General features: G+C 41.2%; 2 protein-coding genes across 3 annotated transcripts in view; both read right to left on the reverse strand.

Annotated features, from left to right (window-relative positions):
* Positions 1-1,265, reverse strand: part of map6b (microtubule-associated protein 6b) — a 42,396-nt gene extending 41,131 nt beyond the window's left edge. For both annotated transcript variants that reach the window (XM_034169086.1, XM_034169087.1), the window contains exon 1: positions 554-1,265. In XM_034169086.1, coding sequence (XP_034024977.1) covers positions 554-1,227 — 674 coding nt within the window. In that variant the 5' untranslated portion in view covers positions 1,228-1,265. The remainder of the gene's footprint in view (positions 1-553) is intronic.
* Positions 1,266-3,030: 1,765 nt separating this feature from the next.
* On the reverse strand, positions 3,031-19,862 carry thap12b (THAP domain containing 12b). The gene is made up of 5 exons (XM_034169088.1): positions 19,654-19,862; positions 14,676-14,796; positions 14,484-14,591; positions 6,169-6,205; positions 3,031-6,065 (listed from the first exon to the last, which is right to left on the reverse strand). The coding sequence occupies exons 1-5, from the start codon at positions 19,740-19,742 to the stop codon at positions 4,180-4,182; spliced, it is 2,241 nt and encodes a 746-aa protein (XP_034024979.1). The 5' UTR covers positions 19,743-19,862; the 3' UTR covers positions 3,031-4,179.
* Positions 19,863-20,478: the final 616 nt, after the last annotated feature.

Here is a 20,478-nt window from a genome sequence, read left to right on the forward strand (position 1 = left end):
AGCAAAGATATTAAAGGAGTGGATTCAGGACAACTCTGTGAATGTCCTTGAGTGGTCCAGGCAGAGCTCAGACCTGAATCTGAGTGAACATCTCTGGAGAGATCTGAAAATGGCTGTGCACCAACACTCCCCATCCAACCTGATGGGCATCATATTCAAGAAGACTTGAGGCTGTAATTGCTGCCAAAGGTGCATCAACAAAGTATTGAGCAAAGGGTGTGAATACATGTGATTTCTTAGTTTATTTTTAATAAATTTGCAAAAAAAGAAAAGAACATTTTTTCATGTTGTCATTATGGGGTATTTGTAGAATTTTGAGAAAAAAAATAATTTATTTCATTTTGGAAGAAGGTTGTAACATAAAATGTGGAAAAAGTGAAATGCTGTGAATATTTTTTGGATATACTGTAGCCTTCAACTGTACCTGAGTTTTATGTTTAACTCGTGTGTGTATAGCTCTTATTTGTGTCTGAGATATGACATGTCTCATGTGTAGCTCTTACCCATCGCTGGTTTATGTGTAACTCTTACTTGGCGTGGAGCTCTTTCTTACCTGTAGCTGCTAGAAGTGGACATCACCTCCTTTATCTGTCTGTTGAGAGCGTCTGCTGCAGCTCTGCCTTTCCGCAGCTCCACGTCCTTCGCCGTCTGTTCGTCCGTCGCTTTCCTCTCCGCGGACTTCTCCCTCCTCGTCGCCCCCTTCGACTCCTTCTCCTGCATTTTCTCCTCGATCTCGCTCTTCTCCGCGCCGCTGTCGGGCTCCATCTTCTCCGCGGTGGCCTCCCGTCCGGCGGAGGGGCTGGACTTGGGGATCCAGGGGTGGTCGTGTTTCCTGGGGATGGGCCAGGCTTTGTAGTCTTTCTGGTACTGGGTCTCGGTGATGAAGGGGGCCGCGGAGGGCCGGTACTCGTTCCTGGGTTTGCAGCTCGGTTCGGGGCGCACCTTCCACGCCTTGAAGTCTTGGTGCATGACGGACGCAGTCGAACCGTCTTTGCCCGCTGCGGCGGGCGGCGCCTTACCGGCCTCCTGCGCGCCGGGATGAGGCTGCGTTTCTATGGCGACGGCACCGGGCCGCTTCTGTGTGGGCTGCGGGTGATGGGCCAGGTGATGCACGTCCGCCACATCCGAGTATTTGGTGAAAACCAAAGGCACTGCGATGTCCGCTTTGTCCAACTCGCTCCAGAAACGGTTGATACAGCAAGCACGCGTAATGCACGGCCACGCCATGGTGCCAAAACCACCGGATTACAAATAACGCACAGAAAAGACAAACAAACGTCCTACTCACTGCTCGCAGATCGGCCCGTCCTCGGCTCTGTCCGGAGTTATTTCAATCTCAAACGCTCTCCTGGGTCAGTTGGGGTAAAATGGACTTTTCGGTTCCGGGAGCGCACATTGCTGTCTGGTTGCGCGTCAAAGCGACCCCACCCACCCTGTGTGACGAGCTCAGAGTGGACACTTTCCACCCCAACATCAGCATCACATTCACACGACACCAGGAACCAGGCCCGGACTGGTTCACTAAAATCGAGCTTGGGAACAGAGCAGTGTTGGTTTTTGCACCCCCCCAGTACCGGCCAGGTAGATGACACATTACGGAATTTGGTGTTCAGGATATCAGGAACTACTTGCCTCAGAACAGGAAATCTGATTATGAACACGGATTTTTCCCCTGCATTTGTCTCCACTGTGCTGTGATCTGAGTGGAAGTTGCAGCAGTCAAGACGAACGGCCTGCAGGGGGCAGTAGAGCTTTGCAGGTAGCATACGCACTTGCTTCTCTGAAGCTTCTTCAGATGTTTTATGAGTGGCCGAGTTGCACTTTTCATTTAAGGTAAACAGTTTAAGCCAAAAGCAAAACCTTTTTAATATGAAATTTTCAAATTTATTTCGTTTATGTAGCACCAAATCACAACAAAGCTGCCTCAAGGCGCTTCACACAAGAACCTTACTGACCACTAGAGCAAGAACACAGGTGACAGTGGTAAAGAAAAACTCCCTCTGATGATGAGAAAGAAAAAGCATCAAACTATTATTACATAGCTGATCATGAAATCTACTTGAAAATTCATTGCATTGAATTACAAGCCTTGCCTGACAAGATAAATAAATGTTACTTTCAGACATCAGTTATTTGCTAAACTGACATGAGATTAACATAGAAATACAACAGAATTAGGCTTTTAAAATATTTAGAGCTTCATGGGAAATGCACAGCACCGAGACATTGAATATTTTACCAATGTCACATCATGAAAAACATAAAATTTAGAAAAGTGAAACAAATATGTCAAATTATTTTTAAAAATGTAATTATTTTGATACGTTTTTAAATGCAGAAAACAGAAAGCAATTTAGCTCATTTTGTTTATCCTACAGTGGTTTGATATTTTACAGATTGCTCCTCAGGAATTGTCATCCTGAGAGTTCATTTCTCATTTTATACATATCTGCACGAAGAGGATCCAAAAGTAAAATCAGATTAAGTAATTTAAATTGTGATAATGACATTCCATATTTTACGCACACAAGTGCCACAAAACATTTTTAAAGTAAACTCACCCAACTTAATAACTAGATGAATTACCAGTTGTCTGCCTCTGTGGTTGCCACCCAGGACCTAAAAGTTCTGTAAAGTGGTATGCTGCTTGGAATATTTTTTTCTTCAAATGAGTGTCTTCAGATCAATAACTTTTGAAGACTGTACAAAGGTCAAGGTTGTCAACAATATAAACCGATAAACATGGTCTTGAAGCTCATATGGCTCAACTAATCACTGATCAATATGTGGTATGCGTGTTCAGGCCCCTCTGTTGCCTGTCATTGAGTACTGAGACAATCTAAAAGTAACAAAACGTAAGAGTGAGAACTGACAGAGACTCAGGCTGATCAAAATCAAGACGGCAGATTTGTCTTGATCGTTCAAAGTGCAGCCTTCGAATGAGCGTTGCATGAGGGTTCTGCAGACTTGAGTAACAGCGCCCTCTTGTGATATGAGTTGTTTAAAACTAGGACTCACTCCTGCAGTTTGAACCTTCAGAACATTTAATATAGAAAAGCCATTATTTAAATGATGCAATAAGGGAAGACAATAATAAAAAACGAACAATCTACAAAAACAGCTAAAAAGACAGCTACACAACTGAAACAAAATTATGTTTAACTGATCATATGAGAAATGGGTACTAATCTATATACATTGTTTTCTATTCAGATTGTGCTGTAATACATTTCTAGAAAATACAAAAATAAATTCATACAAAACTGAAACAGATGCAAAGTTAAACGCAAAACCCTGCAACACTTAATAGTTGGTATTTTATGTCCAAATTCTGTATTTTCCTACTGCAGTTTTGTGAATTGAGGTTGCAATATCTGGATATACACAGTAACTACTGCATACAATCAGGGAAAAGAATGAATTTAACATTCTTTTTCCTGACTTGTTCCCACTGTCAAGGCACTCCTGAACCAGAGACAGTCGGAAGCATCTTACCGGCACTCAGGAGCAAAAGAACTGGAGCGCCGTAATGTTTGATTTCATTTGGAAATCACAATCCGGCATCTGGAGGAAGAGTGGAGACGTACAGAATCCAAGTCACTTGAAGTCCAGCGTGATGACATCAGGGTGCCACATAATGTGCTTGTGTTGGTCCACTGTGTTTTATCAAGTCCAAAGTCAACACAAAGGTCTACCAGATAATAGAGTATTTCACGCTTCCACCAGCTCACAAGTATTATGTTGATCCTGATTTCCTTTTCCAAGACTTGTCATTTACCCACAGAGCCAAAACTGCTAGTAACTGGTTTGCTGACCCTGGTATTACTGTACTGGACTGATCAGACAACTCACCTGACATGACCTCCACAGAGAACAGACTTGCTGAAAGCTGCCACCAAAGCACCCTGGGCTTCCAGGCTGATGGCCTCCACGCTACGCCACGCTGACGCAGTAATTCATACATTAGGATCCCCACCCGATTATGGAGTGCATAAATGAACATACTTTAAATTTCTCACCAGCATGAAAACTTTTTATCCTCATGTCTGGACTACCTGACTGGACAAACGTGATACCACATCCCTGTAAGCCCCAAAAATCAAAGCATTCATATTTCTTCTACACATACGTTTGTAATTCAGTTTTATGGCCAGAACAACCAACCATGGGTCTGTTGTATCATTTTTTCTCAACATCATCCTCAGCTGCTTCCTCAGACTCCGCCTCAGCTTCAGGATCATCCTCTGGGTACAGTCTACAGTATTTGTCCACCATGATGTCCAGGTCGTGTTTGACGTGAGCATTGACGCTAAGCATGGCGAGACATTTGTCCCACTGCTTAGGAGGCACGGTGCTGAGATAGGCCTGCAGCCGATTGCTCGCTGTGTTGGTGTTGTCACCCTCGATTTTCAGCAGTGGTAACGTGGACAGGACCCTGAGGAAGGCGTTCACGTTGGGGAAGAATTTAACATCGGGAAGCTGTAAGGTTTCGTGGATGCTGGTAGGTAGACGCACCTCTTTGCCCCTGTGCTTCCACTTGATTCTCCAGCAGTGAAGTTCTGCAGACAGCGTATCGGCGCTAGGGAGGTCACTTTGGTAAACCTCTGTGTGGCTCTCTTCGGAGGTGTTGAACTTCACGTGGCCCATCACAGCTGGGACCAGTGACAGGCTTTTCAAGGCATTGATGCTGGTTTCGGAGAACATGTCCTCCACCTCCTGCATGACACCACTAACGATGGGGACAGTCACGTACTCCTTCAGATAGGCCTCTGCTTGGATTTCACCCACTTCAGCTGCTTGCTGTTTCCGAAGATACAGCCTGGGCAGCTTCACAGGAATCTCCATCACAGAGGCCATGTTCACCGCCTCTTCGAACCAGTACTCATGGTAGACATCAATGTTGTCATTGACTTCGTTCAGTGAATGAACCACAGCGGTCAGACTGGTGGCAGCACAAAACACGTCAATCGTATCTTTTTGGAGATTCCTGCCAAATGCTCTGGTGAATATGAGCACATTCTTCAAAATGACGATGGTGGCAACAGTCTCGAAATCGGCCAGAGTTTCTGAGATGGAATAAACATCTTCCCTAACACCACTAGTAAATGTTCCATTTTGGTGGACAGCGTCCATGCACAGCACGAGAGGGGCCAGCACATCGAGCAGTAAGTCAAAGACGGCGTGCTGCTCCGTCCATCCGGGAACACAGGCCTGCTTCAGCGCAGCTCCTCTTTCTGGATTTTCCTTGTAGTGAGAAGAGATCGATTTCTCAAATTCATCTTGCGTGAGCGGGTTTGACAAGAAAACATGGATCCTCCTCAAAGTCTCCATAACAATCTGCACATTGGGGAAAGGTAGATTGTTGGCCAGGTGAATGTTCAGGGCAGTAGTGGAGCAAGGCATGTGCAAGGCCAGGGGATACTTCTCCATCAGCATCAAGGCCACCGCCTTCATCTTTGTGGTAAAAGAACCAGTGGCCTTGTGCCCCTGACCACGGCAGTCCTCCATGCTAAGCCCCCAACGTTCGGTTAGGTGGGCCTCCAGTTTCTCCACCAGAGAACACTCATCGCCATCAAACGGCAAAAAGTCCAGAAACTCCTCTTTGAGGAAGTTCTGCTGATTCACATAGCGCAGAAACAGGGGCAAGTGTTTCAGACCTCCAAATTCAACAAAGTCACCTGTGATGAGGGAGAAAAAACGGTTCTCTCTCACCTCCATTAGCATCTCCTCCCTAACGGTGTTCTCACAAATATCCAGCAGCTGGTGTTGCTGAGCTGCAGTGAGATACTCCGTGTTGACAGCTGTTGCCTCAAACCGCTTCCTCAAAGCTTCATCTCCAGCATTAATGCGGTACTCCAGAAGGGCCTGGAAGTTGTTGGATTGGTCTTCGCCAGTTGCCAATGGGATGTTCTGTTTAGCTAGCATAAGCACGACCTCAAATGTGGATCTGAGATATTCACGAAGCTCCTTCTCCTCCGTGGACATTTGAGGTTCATCCTCGCTGGGTTTGTCCTCTTTGGCTGCGGCATCTTTTTTTGACATGAGCTGATCAATGGAAGACGCCACTGCAGAAGAGAGAGGAAAACGCCGTTTGAAGGCACAGGTGCCAAGTAAAAATCAACCACCTTCAATTCCCACTTATGATAACTCATTTCTGTTGTAACTTACATCTCCGTTCTTTAATTTTCTTTATGTCTTCGTCAGTCTGAAACAAAGGCAGATCTTTTTATTTTAAGGAATAAGACAACAGCCGTTTAACCAAAAGTTGCACAGAACGACCCAACAGGACAAGTCACGTTATGGTCAGGATGCCGTCTGTGCTTGGTAAGAGACAATGATATGGTTTTTAAGAGTGGGGAAACAGCAGGCAACACGGATATTAGGACTGGGAAAAAATAGATAATGACGATATTTAATTTTATGATATGGGAACTAATTTTTAAAGTCCAGAATTGGTATATTTAAATTCAACTGCTGGTGGAAACAAGGTGTAAATACAGTATCACTTTCATTCAGATGATGGCGTAATGTATTGAGGACCTAATTTCACCTGTTTCAAATACAGACCAAAAATAATAATGACAGACTGGAGATCAAACTGAGCACCGATGAATATTTACTTAAAGGCGTTGCACAACACCCTCTTTCTGTCTGGGTTCACCCCTGGTTTGTAGGGTCTGAGCAGGAACAATCAAGAATTTGTGCAGTTATGTGGAAAGCACAACCTGACAGAGAAATAAGATTTTTAGAGCATATTTACGTCATGCCATCCTCAGGAAGAGATTTTAGGTGTATTTTGAAAAAACAAAACAAAGGTTAGTGTTTGTCACCTTTTATTTATTTTTTAAACAGAGGATTCATATCCTGATAGGCAAGAATGGATTCAGTTTTCACAGTCATAGGTCAAAGTCAGGAAAAAAAAAATCCCTATTCTTTAACACTGAACGAGTTCTCAACTAGAGCGCCTCGCATGTAGCGTGTAAACTGCCGCCAACACCGTTTCCAGTTCCACAATTTTCTACCTTAAAAAAAAAATTCAAGGTTAAAGTCCTGTTCGAAGTGGTTTTTCATAAGTTAAATTAGATGTGATCAAATGTCAGGAGTTTGCATTTAGTTCATACATTTTAATCAAAATTATTGTGTTGTCAGGTTTTTTCCTTTTAACTTTTTCAGTTTCTGAATTCTTTTTCAGATCATTTTCCCAGAACATTGGTTATCTCTGCTATACACAATTTGTCTTTGCTTTTTTAGCACTTGGTTTCTGAATGAATGAATGAATGAAAATGAAAACTGTTTATTTCGAACATTTGATACAACAACAATTACAAGATAGATCAGTAAAGACAACAACAAAAAAGTTCCTACTGTGTACCCAACATGTCCGAAAAGGGGTAGGGTGAAGCATCAGCTTATTTATCCCTACCCCTTCTTCCCCACAACCAGTAATACCCTTTGCCACATATACACATAGATTCCTACACACCTAAACCGATATCAATATATATATATATATATATATATATACATATATATACACACATACACATACATATATACATACACACATCAACATACATACACATATACATACACATATATATACACAAACATAAATATACACCTACACATACCTACTTACATACAAAATACTATATATTTACAAGCCGAAGCAAAAAACAAAAACACCCTAACCCTCATTACCCTTCCTCCTCCCTATACCCAGAAAAAAACATTTTTGTACCGCTGTTTGAACTGGTTCATGCTTGGACATTGCTTGAGCCCCACTCCCAATCTGTTCCACATCCTCACCCCACAGACAGAAATACAGAAACCTTTTAATGTTGTTCGTGCCCACTGATGCTTTAAATTAAATTTCCCCCTCAGACTGCAATCCCCTGATCTGTTAAAAAACATATTTTTAATATTTGCTGGAAGTAAATTGTTTATTGCTTTATACACAATTTGTACTGTTTGAAAATGAACCAAGTCTGTGAATTTTAAGAATTTGGATTGTAAAAATAGTGGATTTGTATGATTTCTATAGCCAGTATTATGAATAATTCTTATAGCTCTTTTCTGCATTACTGATAGTGATAGTGTTGTACCTTTATAAGTATTACCCCATACCTCTGCACAGTACTGTAAGTATGGTAAAACCAGTGAGCAGTAAAGAATGCGGAGTGAGTTGTGGTCCAGAATATGTTTCGCTTTGTTTAGAACTGAAATGCTTCTTGACAGTTTACTTTGTATATGTTTTATATGAGTCTTCCAGTTTATCTTATCATCTATTATCACCCCCAGAAACTTATTTTCATGTACCCTTTCAATATCTACCCCCTCGACTTGTAACTGAACCTGTATGTCTGTATTACAATAGCCAAATAACATGTATTTTGTTTTACTTAAGTTTAATGATAATTTGTTTCTGTCAAACCATATTTTCAATTTTCCCATTTCTATACTGATCCTCCTCAGTAACTCCTGCAAATCCCCCCCTGAACAAAAAATGCTTGTGTCATCTGCAAATAATACTAATTTTAATATTTTGGAAACATTGACAATATCATTTATATAAATTAGAAACAGTTTTGGACCCAATACTGACCCCTGTGGGACGCCACAAGCATTGTCCAAGCATGATGATGTATATTCCCCCAACTTCACAAACTGTTTTCTGTTACTTAAGTAGCTTCTCACCCAGTGCAACACCAACCCCCTAATCCCATACTGTTCAAGTTTATTGATTAATATGTCATGATTAATTGTATCAAAAGCCTTTTTAAGGTCTATAAATATTCCAACTGAATGTAATTTGTGGTCTATGGAGTTTGTAATCTCCTCAACTGATTCTATTAATGCAAGTGATGTTGAACTATGTGCTCTGAATCCATATTAACTATCAGTAAGTAATTTATGTTTATTTATGAATTTGTCTAATCTATTATTGAATAACTTTTCTAATAATTTGGAAAATTGTGGAAGCAAAGAAACAGGTCTATAATTTGTGAAGTGGTGTCTATCCCCAGTCTTATACAGCGGCACAACCTTAGCTATTTTCATTTGATTGGGAAATTTACCGGTTTGAAATGATAAGTTACAGATGTATGTTAATGGTTCTACAATCCATTCAATGACCTGTTTTACCACCACCATATCAATTTCATTTAAATCGGTAGATGTTTTATATTTACAATTATTCACAATGTCTATAATTTCATTTCCATCCACTGCTGTGAGGAACATTGAACAGGGATTTCTTTCTATGAGATTATTATCCCAATCCTCAGGTTGGGAATCGGGAATTTTTTCTGCCAAGCTTGGTCCAATATTTACAAAAAAATTATTAAAACCGTTGACTACCTCATCCTTATTTTCCTTCTTGACATTATTATCAATGAAATACTGAGGGTAACTCTGTTTTTTATTACCATTTTTGATAATGCTATTTAATATATCCCATATTCCTTTAATATTGTTTTTGTTATTATATGTTACTATAATATTCCTTCCTACATACCCGTATAATATTAGTTAATCTATTTTTGTATTTCTTATATTTTCTGCCTCTTTAGTCTTTAGTTTTATGAATTCTCTATACAGTGTATTTTTCTTATTACATGCATTTCGTAACCCTTTCGTCATCCATGGTCGAGCTTGGATTTTTTGTTTTCTGTAGTCTTGTTTAATTGGACAATTTTTATCATATAATGATGTAAATATTTGTAAAAAAGTTTCATATGCACTATCAACATCACTTTCACTGTATACCTTTTCCCAGTTTTGCTCCTGTAAATCCTTCTTTAGTGTGTTCATGTTTTCCTCTGTCCGCACTCGCCTGTATTTTATTTTCTCCTCTGGCTGATTCCGCCGATGGTTTCTATTATAAACGATGAAAACTGGTAGATGATCACTAATGTCATTGATTAATAATCCACTCACAGTGTTATTCTCAATATCATTGCTGAATATATTATCAATTAAGGTGGCACTATGGGATGTAATTCTGCTTGGCCTGGTGATTTTTGGATATAAACTCATACTGTACATTATACTGATAAATTCATCTGTTATTTTATGCTTATTTGGATTGAGCAGATCAATATTTAAGTCACCACAAATGAACACAGTCTTTTGATTAGTTTTTGAGAACATTTTTCCCATACAGTCAGTGAATGTTTCAATACTTGATCCTGGTGCTCTATATATACAGATGACTAATACATTTTTGCTTTTTTCTTCACATATTTCAATAGTTATACATTCTAATAAGTTATCAATCACAGTTGTCATATTGTCTACTATTTTATAATCCATGTTCTTATCCACATACACAGCCACTCCTCCTCCACTCTTATTTTTTCTGTTTACACAATTAAATTCATATCCATCCAGTTCAAAATCCATTCCTTTATCTTCATTGAGCCATGTTTCTGATATAGCAATTATGTTAAATATTTTTTTAAACTGACTTAAATATTCTTTAATGTTGTTAAAGTTTGCATATAGACTTCTGCTGTTGAAATGGATTATTGATAATTTGTTATCCGTTTTAATGATCCGATTAAACTGTTCATCTGTATAATAGCAACAACTGTCATTGATATTTGAGAAGAAATTATTGTCCGGGTCTATATCGTGCTCCAAGTCCAGTACATTGTGGTCTGTGTATTTAAATGTTCTCAGTTCTACTTTTCCATGATCAGCAATCCTTTGAGTTATATCCTTCTTGTCTCCAGATGTAGATGAATAGGTAGTAGATGAATAGGTTCCTCTGGTCTGTGTCATGGTGTTGTGATGTGTTTGTGTCCTCATACCTTATTGGTCATATCTGTCCAGATCCTCGCTTTAAGAAACACTATTGTTCATATTTGTCCAGCTCCTCGATGTTCCTTATTGCCATGACTTTTGCTTGTTCTGGTGATCCGTTCAGTTTGATGAATATTTTACAGTTTGAAGTCCATGTGTGCTGGATTTTTCCCTGTTTCTTCAAGAAGCGTGCTTTCCTGGCGATGTCGGCATTCCGTTTGGTGAGATGTTCATTGATGAATACGTTTGTCCCTTTCAGTTTTCTTCCTTGTTTTAACAGTGCTGTTTTGTGTTTTCTGTTGATGAATCTCATGATGACGGTTCGTTTATCACCGTCATTTCTCCGGGGCAGAGGGTGGCACGCTTCAATGTTATTTAAATCCATTTCTATACCTTTAGATAGGAGGAAATCAGCAACCTGTTTTTCCACAGAGCTGACCTCCTGTTCACTGGGCTCCCCTCCGCTCTCATCTGTTACCGCCCGTGCGTAGGACCGTGGTTTGATATGAAGACCTGTGATGATGACGTCGTTAATTCTGGTGTACTGCTCCAATTCAGCCACTCTATTTTCCAGCTGCACCAGATGCCGGTCTTTCTCGGCATTCTGGAGCCGTAATGCCTTCACCTCCTCCACCAGATCCATGATTGATTTCTGTTGCTGCTTCACAACAGAAATCTCCTCTGATAGAAAGTCCAGAGATTTTTTAATATCGTCACCTTCCTCCGCTGTCAGAACCTTCTTAGGCCCCATGGTCGGCTTATGAGCAGCTTGTCGATCGCCGATGTTAACAGCCTGCGATGTTTGTCACCGGGATGGATCTGCACTGCGCTGGTGCTGCGCGGCCTCGTTGTTTCCGCGCTGATGGATCCGCGGTGGCTGCACGAGGCCTCGGGGAAGCGGCACTCGTGACGCGCGGCTCTAATGACGCAGCGCGCGGCCTCAGTGAATTCACCACGTTGAGCGGGCCTCGGACGTTGTTGCTGTCCAGTCGCGGGGCTAAGTTGCCGGTTGAGGTGGTATTCCCACTGTCCGGGTTGGCAAACACCGGCGTGGCAGATGGCAACTACAAACACCACCTCTGAAAACTCAGGTACAAACTTTTTGCAGCTCGCTCTGACGACACGCAGCTCTGACTGACCATCCGTCAGACACAACACTCACTCAATTAGTAATCAATTCATGATTAGAAACACACTGTCACTGTTTCTGACTGATAACTGGATGACAAACAGGCATAAAATTGGAACCTCCATCCAATTTTGGTTGCTGTTCATTTGTCTGCTCCCTGTTTTATTCGGGGTCGCCACAGCGGATACAACCAGATCCGGATGCCCTTCCTGACACTCCAGTTTTACCTGGAGAAACACAGACAGCCGCTGGTGTTCCAAAGAGGTCTCCCATCCAAGTACTAACCAGATCCTGCTCTGCTTAGCTTCTGAGATCTGACGGGATCAGGCTGACACAGAGCAGACCAGCTGCCTCCATCCAATTTTGGTGGTATAGATAAATTCCTAACAGAAAAATGAGAGTGACTGAGGCAATATTAAATTCAAAAGTCCATAAAATCAACAATCCAGATCAAACTTTGTCAGGTAATAGTGAGTGCCAGTCTGCACTTCACTTAAAAAGATGAGAGCGATTGGGGCACGTTTATAATTCAAGATATAATGTAAAACATACATTAAAATCGTGAATTGGGGTTGTATCTTAACCAAAAGTGCCTCAATCACTCTCATTTGTGACAAATGAGGTGAAAACTGGTACTCTCAATGACTAGATTAATTTTGATCCATCTCTGAGCCATATTGTGGATTTAGCGGATATTTGATTTTAACATTGAAAAGTCATTGTGATCTATATTTGGTATTATATTTTAGCTACTCCTTTTAGCTACTCCAAGCCACTCCTAACAGAACTTAGATCTTGAAAACATTTTTCAAGGTAAAAATTTGTAGAATCGGAAACCACTGTTGGCGGAGGTTTGCACTGTACGAGTGTGATGCTCTAGTTGTTAATGCATCATGGGTTATTGTTAGTTTAACCACAGTGAGGACACTCACAGAGATACTCAGAGCAGACTTTGAAAGACAAGAAAAGTTTAAACATATGATTTTAAAAGTCTGCTCTTTGCTCACCCTGCACTGAGAGACATCTGAATACGAAAAATTTTATATCTTGCGTCAAACCTTGATTCTGTGTCAGGATGGATGGCGTTTCCACAAACGCTGCCTTTTGGCAGCACAATTGATGGAAATTGGTCATAGCGACGATGAAATTTAATCCCTCTGTAAATCCAACAGTCATGGCAAAAGAATGGTAAGTCCTGGTAAATAGTACCAGTTCACTGTTTTTAAAAAGTCAATATTGCCATAGCATCATCTTTTATATCCTCTAACAAGGGGAGGTGATGGTCTTGTGGTTAAGCGTTGGGCTTGAGACTAGAGGATCCTCTGTTCAAACCCCAGCCTGACCAGAAAATCACTAAGGGCCCTTGGGCAAGGTCCTTAATGCCCTAGTTGCTCCCGGTGTGTATTGGGTGCCTTGTATGGCAGCAGCCTGAAATCGGGGTGAGTGTTAGGCATTGATGTGTAAAGCACTTTGAGCGTCTGATGCAGATGGAAAAGCGCTATATGAATGCAGTCCACTTACCATTTAACAAGCTCGCCCTGTCTTACTTCATCCACGCAAACTGGGTCATGTATTTTAGAACATCATGTGATGATTTCTGTACATCATGTGACCTGATATAGTGGAAAAAGTGTTTCCAATTCACTTTTTTAAAATAAGGTTTCACCTGAAAACCTACCTTTTGTAAGTGTAAAACCTTTATTTTTTATATTTGAATTTTTTTTAATGAAAAACATTTTCATTTAGCGTATTTTTCAATTTGCTACTTCAATTTGTGCAATGTGGAGGATAATGGAAACTGGAGAAAGCTGAGATCCTATTTAAAAACAAAAAATTGTGGGGTCAATCACAGATTTTTATAAGCTGAAATTGGACACATTATGAACAACTCCCCTTAATAGACAATTCAATTTATTTCCTTTATATAGCGCCAAATCACAACAGAGTTGCCTCAAGGCGCTTCACACAGGTAAGGTCTAACGTTACCAACCCCCAGAGTAGCAGTGGTAAAGAAAAACTCCCTCTGAGGAAGAAACCTCAAGCAGACACACTCAAAGGGGTGACCCTCTGCTTGGGCCATGCTACAAACATAAATTACAGAAACAATTCACGGACGAATATACAAGAAATGCTGTTGGTGCACAGGACAGGAGGGTCGGCAACACAAATACAACTCCCATCTCTGGATGGAGCTGCACCTTAGAGAAAAAACAGAATCGGGTATCAGAAAGACAAAAATACTGTATAATTTGCCAGCATTAATTAACAAGAAAAACAGAAGAAATACTAAGGTGATCGCCGGCCGGACATGACGACTCTGGGTTTTTGAACATTCACAAAACTCCACAGCTGACCGCGAATGCCCCAATACTGGGTCAGGGTAAACTGTATTCTTGTGACATCCTGAACAGAACATTCCTAACCACATTTCATGCAGGACTGACGTTACTTCCTGTCAGGTTGTCCCATGTGAGGCCAGCATTAGACAATGCATTTGCTGCAACTATATAAAAAAATGGGGGGGAGGGGAGATAAAGAATTTTCTTACAAGTTCTTTAATCCTCTTGCGATGCCTGGTGTGAGGATTTTTTAGGTGGCTTGTCAAATCAAATATAGTTGGAATAGCTGTATCCTTCAAAACGGTCCTGTACGGGCTCTGAAAATAAAACACAATCAGCCCGTGTGAGCCATCTTTGGATATTTGCAGTACACACGTTAGTGAACTCAGTGAGCTACACACCGTTTTGCACACCATGGCTGGATCAAAGTGTTTGGCACATAATCTGTAGTGCTTGTTTAGTTGATCCGCTGTTTTGGCCTCTAGATCTGCCCTGCGACAGTTCTCAACCCAGATTCGGCATCTGAAAAAACAAACACACAAACTTTACCTGATAGAAAGAAAAGAAAAAAATCCATTGTGAGCGTAAAAAATTAAAACAATATAGCTAAGATTTGAAAATAATGCTCTGATATGATCTTGACCACACAAATGCTGCTTCTCTGAGACTTTCGTCAACATCTGTATTCACTTATGTTATCATTCAGTTGGACAGAAAGAGCTTCAGTCTGGACCACAGAACTCAACAGCAAAGCTTGCTCGCCCGTCACTGGTGAGTGAATGGTGCAACCGAACTAGTACGGCAACTCGGTTCACTTTGTATCATACAAAAGAGCCATTCAAAAGAATCAGATCATCACAGCACCATCACCCGCCCAGCCAGAGACAGAAGGAAACCGCTTTGCTGCTGTGTTATATGTATTTTACAACGGTAACCACCATGAAAGTTTTGTTTAACTCGAAGCCATAACAGTTTTCTGTGGGGACTCACTCTGATGGTCTCTCTGTTCAGCAGAAGAAAAAACAAACAAACAACAAAAACAACACAAAGATGCAGTCAAACTACAAAACTTCATGTGGTGCTTCATGTGCTCATAAACATCCCTCACACCTATTTAGCTGTACTTTGATAACCCATGCACATGTTGGGACAAATTTTGTGCCCCCAGGATGCTGTGAAATCCCCGCCCTTGTCAGGTCACTTTTTTTTAGTGTACAGAGATGGCATTAAACCAAACCCCAACACTTAATGCATATTTAAAGTAAAGCAGTGTTAATGCACTCACAGACTGTCACACCACAATTTTTGACATGACAAAATTAGTACAAACAATGATGTCATGTGTGCCAAAAGCACAATGCATTTCCACTGTCAGGGTCAAAGGTCACAACCGTACATAAACTGTACAGTTGGGCTGGGCAACATTTGGCTTGAATCATTTATTCGTGAGGTCCGCACCACATCATTTCAGCGACATGGCCAATTTTAAGGCGAGAACTCATACTTCCACTACTGGCTGCTCGGGCTGTATTGCTTGTCTAATGAAATCAGCCGGTTTGCTTTAGTCTCCAACTTGCTTCTATCAGCCAGCTGATGTCTGTCACTATCTGGAACGGAGACATTTATACACTAAGATGACCTGAAATGAATCTTTTTTGTACATTAAATTGACTTTATTGACGAGTCGGACCCCTTTGAAAAGTGACCAAATTGCATGTATTTGTATTGAGCTCGGTTATGTTTTCACCAACAAAACCTGCCCCTATGGGTTAAATGTCCGGATGACCGACCTCGAGAATACCACAAAACCTGTCACCACACTGCTTTCAGTACAGAACTAGTCATTTGCCTAGTTCTGGATCACTTTTTTGAAAGTCCCGCTATACGGAGCCATAATGCAACTGAATATCCTTTATTGGGTATTGTTGTATTGGGTATTTGGATGTTATCTAGTTGAAAAAGTCAGGATGGGGTAGCCATTCTACTTCAAGTGTGAAGCCACATTATGTGTGGTGCAAATATTTGCCAGAAATGGATCACTTTGCCCAGTTCTGGATCACGACACTCTGTGTCACTTTGGGGGCATTCCTGGCATCTGGTTGGAGCCCTTCTAATGCAGAATGATACACACTGTGCCAAAGAATGTGTTTTGAACACAAAATGATATAAATTATACTTATTAAATGAGAATTTACTTTGTTTTGAAAGGCACAGTTATGTTTTTACAAGCAAAAAATTAAGTGTTTTTAAGTAAAAGCCCCCACAGTCATGCCCATTCGTGATGTTGAGATGACCCCCATGAGATGACACGAGGCTGCTGCTTCAGTGATCCACAACCGGCAAATTTTCGCATCAGAGATAAATACGTGCAGCAATTAAACAGCAAGACATAACACACTGACATTTTCTACCCAAGTAAGTAAGTACACTCAAAAAAAATATAAACGCAACACTTTTGGTTTTGCTCCCATTTTGTATGAGATGAACTCAAAGTCTAAAACTTTTTCCACATACACAATATCACCATTTCCCTCAAATATTGTTCACAAACCAGTCTAAATCTGTGATAGTGAGCACTTCTCCTTTACTGAGATAATCCATCCCACCTCACAGGTGTGCCATACAAAGATGTTGATTAGACACCATGATTAGTGCACAGGTGTGCCTTAGACTGCCCACAATAAAAGGCAACTCTGAAAGGTGCAGTTTTATCACAGCACAATGCCACAGATGTCACAAGATTTGAGGGAGCGTGCAATTGGCATGCTGACAGCAGGAACGTCAACCGGAGCTGTTGCTCGTGTACTGAATGTTCATTTCTCTACCATAAGCCGTCTCCAAAGGCGTTTCAGAGAATTTGGCAGTACATCCAACCAGCCTCACAACTGCAGACCATGTGTAACCACACCAGCCCAGGACCTCCACATCCAGCATGTTCACCTCCAAGATCGTCTGAGACCAGCCACTCGGACAGCTGCTGAAACAATCGGTTTGCATAACTAAAGAATTTCTGCACAAACTGTCAGAAACCGTCTCAGGGAAGCTCATCTGCATGCTCGTCATGCTCATCGGGGTCTCGACCTGACTCCAGTTCGTCAAATGCTCACATTCGCTGGCGTTTGGCACGTTGGAGAGGTGTTCTCTTCAGGGATGAATCCCGGTTCACACTGTTCAGGGCAGATGGCAGACAGCGTGTGTGGCGCGTGTGGGTGAGCGGTTTTCTGATGTCAATGTTGTGGATCAAGTGGCCCATGGTGGCGGTGGGGTTATGGTATGGGCAGGCATCTGTTATGGACGAAGAACACAGGTGCATTTTATTGATGGCATTTTGAATGCACAGAGATACCGTGACGAGATCCTGAGGCCCATTGTTGTGCCATACATCCAAGAACATTACCTCATGTTGCAGCAGGATAATGCACGGCCCCATGTTGCAAGGATCTGTACACAATTCTTGGAAGCTGAAAATGTCCCAGTTCTTGCATGGCCGGCATACTCACCGGACATGTCACCCATTGAGCATGTTTGGAATGCTCTGGACCGGCGTATACGACAGCGTGTACCAGTTCCTGCCAATATCCAGCACTTCGCACAGCCATTGAAGAGGAGTGGACCAACATTCCACAGGCCACAACTGACAACCTGATCAACTCTATGCGAAGGAGATGTGTTGCACTGCATGCGGCAAATGGTGGTCACACCAGATACTGACTGGTATCCCCCCCCAATAAAACAAAACTGCACCTTTCAGAGTGGCCTTTTATTGTGGACAGTCTAAGGCACACCTGTGCACTAATCATGGTGTCTAATCAGCATCTTGATATGGCACACCTGTGAGGTGGGATGGATTATCTCAGCAAAGGAGAAGTGCTCACTATCACAGATTTAGACTGGTTTGTGAACAATATTTGAGGGAAATGGTGATATTGTGTATGTGGAAAAAGTTTTAGATCTTTGAGTTCATCTCATACAAAATGGGAGCAAAACCAAAAGTGTTGCGTTTATGGGTGATTCTTAGACTACAGGCACTTATTATGTCCTTTGATCATATTGTATGAAATACAGAAAAAAGGGGAAATTTCACACTTTTATAGTTATCTTTACAATGAAAGTGTTAAGAAATTTGTTCTAGTAGTCTATGATGATTTTTTCACCTTTTTTCAGCATCATTATATGCAAATATTGCCGTTTTGTGCTTGTCCCACACCCAGACTTTTGATCTTCAATGATAAAAATGAAATGGTAAAGAAACATTTTTTCTAATGTTTTAAAATATCTCTGAATAAAATATCAGTAAAATAATCAAAACATAATTGGGGTATTCAATGTCATACAACTATTGTGATTTTTTTTAAACAAAATGTAGTATTACACTATTGCCGTAATTTCCACAACACTGTAATGTCCCTTTAAACAGTTTGTATGAAAGATTGTTTGGGTAGTTTCTATGGAGATAAACCGTGACATCAGAGCACATGTATATAGTGCCAAATCACAACAAACAGTTGCCCCAAGGCGCTTTATATTGTAAGGCAACGGTGTGGTGGAAATTACATTTACAAGGCCAATAGTGCCCATAGTTAAAGAATCACCCTTATATTTTTGTTGAGTGTATTTTCCCAGTCTAGAACCAATGACACTGAATGGCTAACTCAACTTTGCTACTTCTTAGAGATCTTCACTATCACACTTGCATGAATGAGTGAGTCAGAAAACACGCACACACCACGGAGACCGGATGTTTTGATTCCTCTGCTGATCACAAAGATGGCTGGATCCGGTCGAGCTTGTGGTCGTTTGTAGACAAACATCAGTCTTTCCATTGGTACCAAGTATTAGCTTATTTGCGCTGATTACAAGAAATGGTGGCACAAATACTACAGCAGTGATCCGGAACCGGCAATGATCAAGAACTGGGCAATTGACTGTACATCCACTGCAAACTGGACAGCTTGGCTTGGTTAGATTTGGTACATGTTTGGGTGTTTACGGGCACAAATCCTGCTCAGCCCAGTTCATAATGGTTAAATATACGTAATGTAAACATGGGTTAATAATCTGTGGTCTGAAGTATGAGCACTCTTTGAGTTCTCTTCTAGTATTGGCACAGTAGAAAAAATAACGTTACAATGTTAGTCACATTAACATTGTAACGTTTCTATTTATTTTTTCTACTGTGTATATATATATATATATATATATATATATATATATATATATATATGTGTGTGTGTGTGTGTGTATTAGAACCGTTGTCCTGGACGTCATTACTTTGTACAGGTGAGCCTATTTTTCTGGCCCGCCACACAAATCACTTAAATTTATTAGTAGTTTTACTTGGTAACGTATTTCTCAAATGAATGATGATTGGTTTCTTACCGCTCAGGATCCCTTGGAAACCTAAAAAAGGCCAAATCGGACTGAGTGCTCTTCCGTGTGCAGTTTGGAGCCGCGCAAAAATTCGGCATGTTTCAAGCTAGCTTAGCTAAATTAGCGAAACGTCAGTTCATAGCATTTAGGAAAACAAAATGCAGATATTAGCAATGTCAACTGGGTGCCGACGTAACTGTGCTGTTCAGTAAAAATAAATCTTGACAGCTTACGTTGGTTTAAACGGACTCCTTTAAAAAATAAACAACGAACAACATAAGAGATTCAAAACGGTTCAAAGACACTTTACGCTTTACCAAGAGAGTGAGTTGAGGCAAAACCACATATATTATTTTTCGTATGAAACAAAGTACTTAGACAATATCACAACTCGCTCGGAATACGTATGGGTCAGTTTGTAACTGTAAGAAAAGAACAAGAAGGAGCACAAACAAAAGAAATAAGAAGAAAAAAGACCACGATGAAGCGCAACAGCATCCGGTGATGTCAGAATGGCATTGTTTCCCGAAGATGGAATCAATTGGGAGTGATACCTCTTGCCCTGGTAGCAACAAATGTGGTTGCAGTGAGACCGGATCAGTTTTCAGGGCCGTCGCTCCGCCCACGAAACATGCGATTGGACAGAGTCGCGTACTGGCCCTCTACTATTGGGTGTCGAAAAACCAACCAAAAATGTTTCGTCTGGAAAGCAAGTGATTGAGCACTGACGGCAACAGCAGCGTGTGGGCGGAGACAAAGAGCTGCAGTGAATGAACGCGGAGACGTTGCTGCTGACGTCGTTGTCGGCACAGTGTGATTTATTCCGTTCGAGTA

Source organism: Thalassophryne amazonica, chromosome 4 (assembly GCF_902500255.1).
Source record: "Thalassophryne amazonica chromosome 4, fThaAma1.1, whole genome shotgun sequence".
In the NCBI taxonomy this organism is placed as follows: Eukaryota; Metazoa; Chordata; class Actinopteri; order Batrachoidiformes; family Batrachoididae; genus Thalassophryne; species Thalassophryne amazonica.

Coding starts and splice junctions, on each gene's coding strand:
- thap12b (XM_034169088.1), bottom strand. CDS start 19,742: ATGCCGAATTTTTGCGCGGCTCCAAACTGCACACGGAAGAGCACTCAG. Junction 6,206..14,483: donor GCAAGAGGATTAAAGAACTT/GTAAGAAAATTC, acceptor CCTTTGTTTCAG/ACTGACGAAGACATAAAGAA. Junction 6,066..6,168: donor GAAAATTAAAGAACGGAGAT/GTAAGTTACAAC, acceptor TCTCTTCTGCAG/TGGCGTCTTCCATTGATCAG.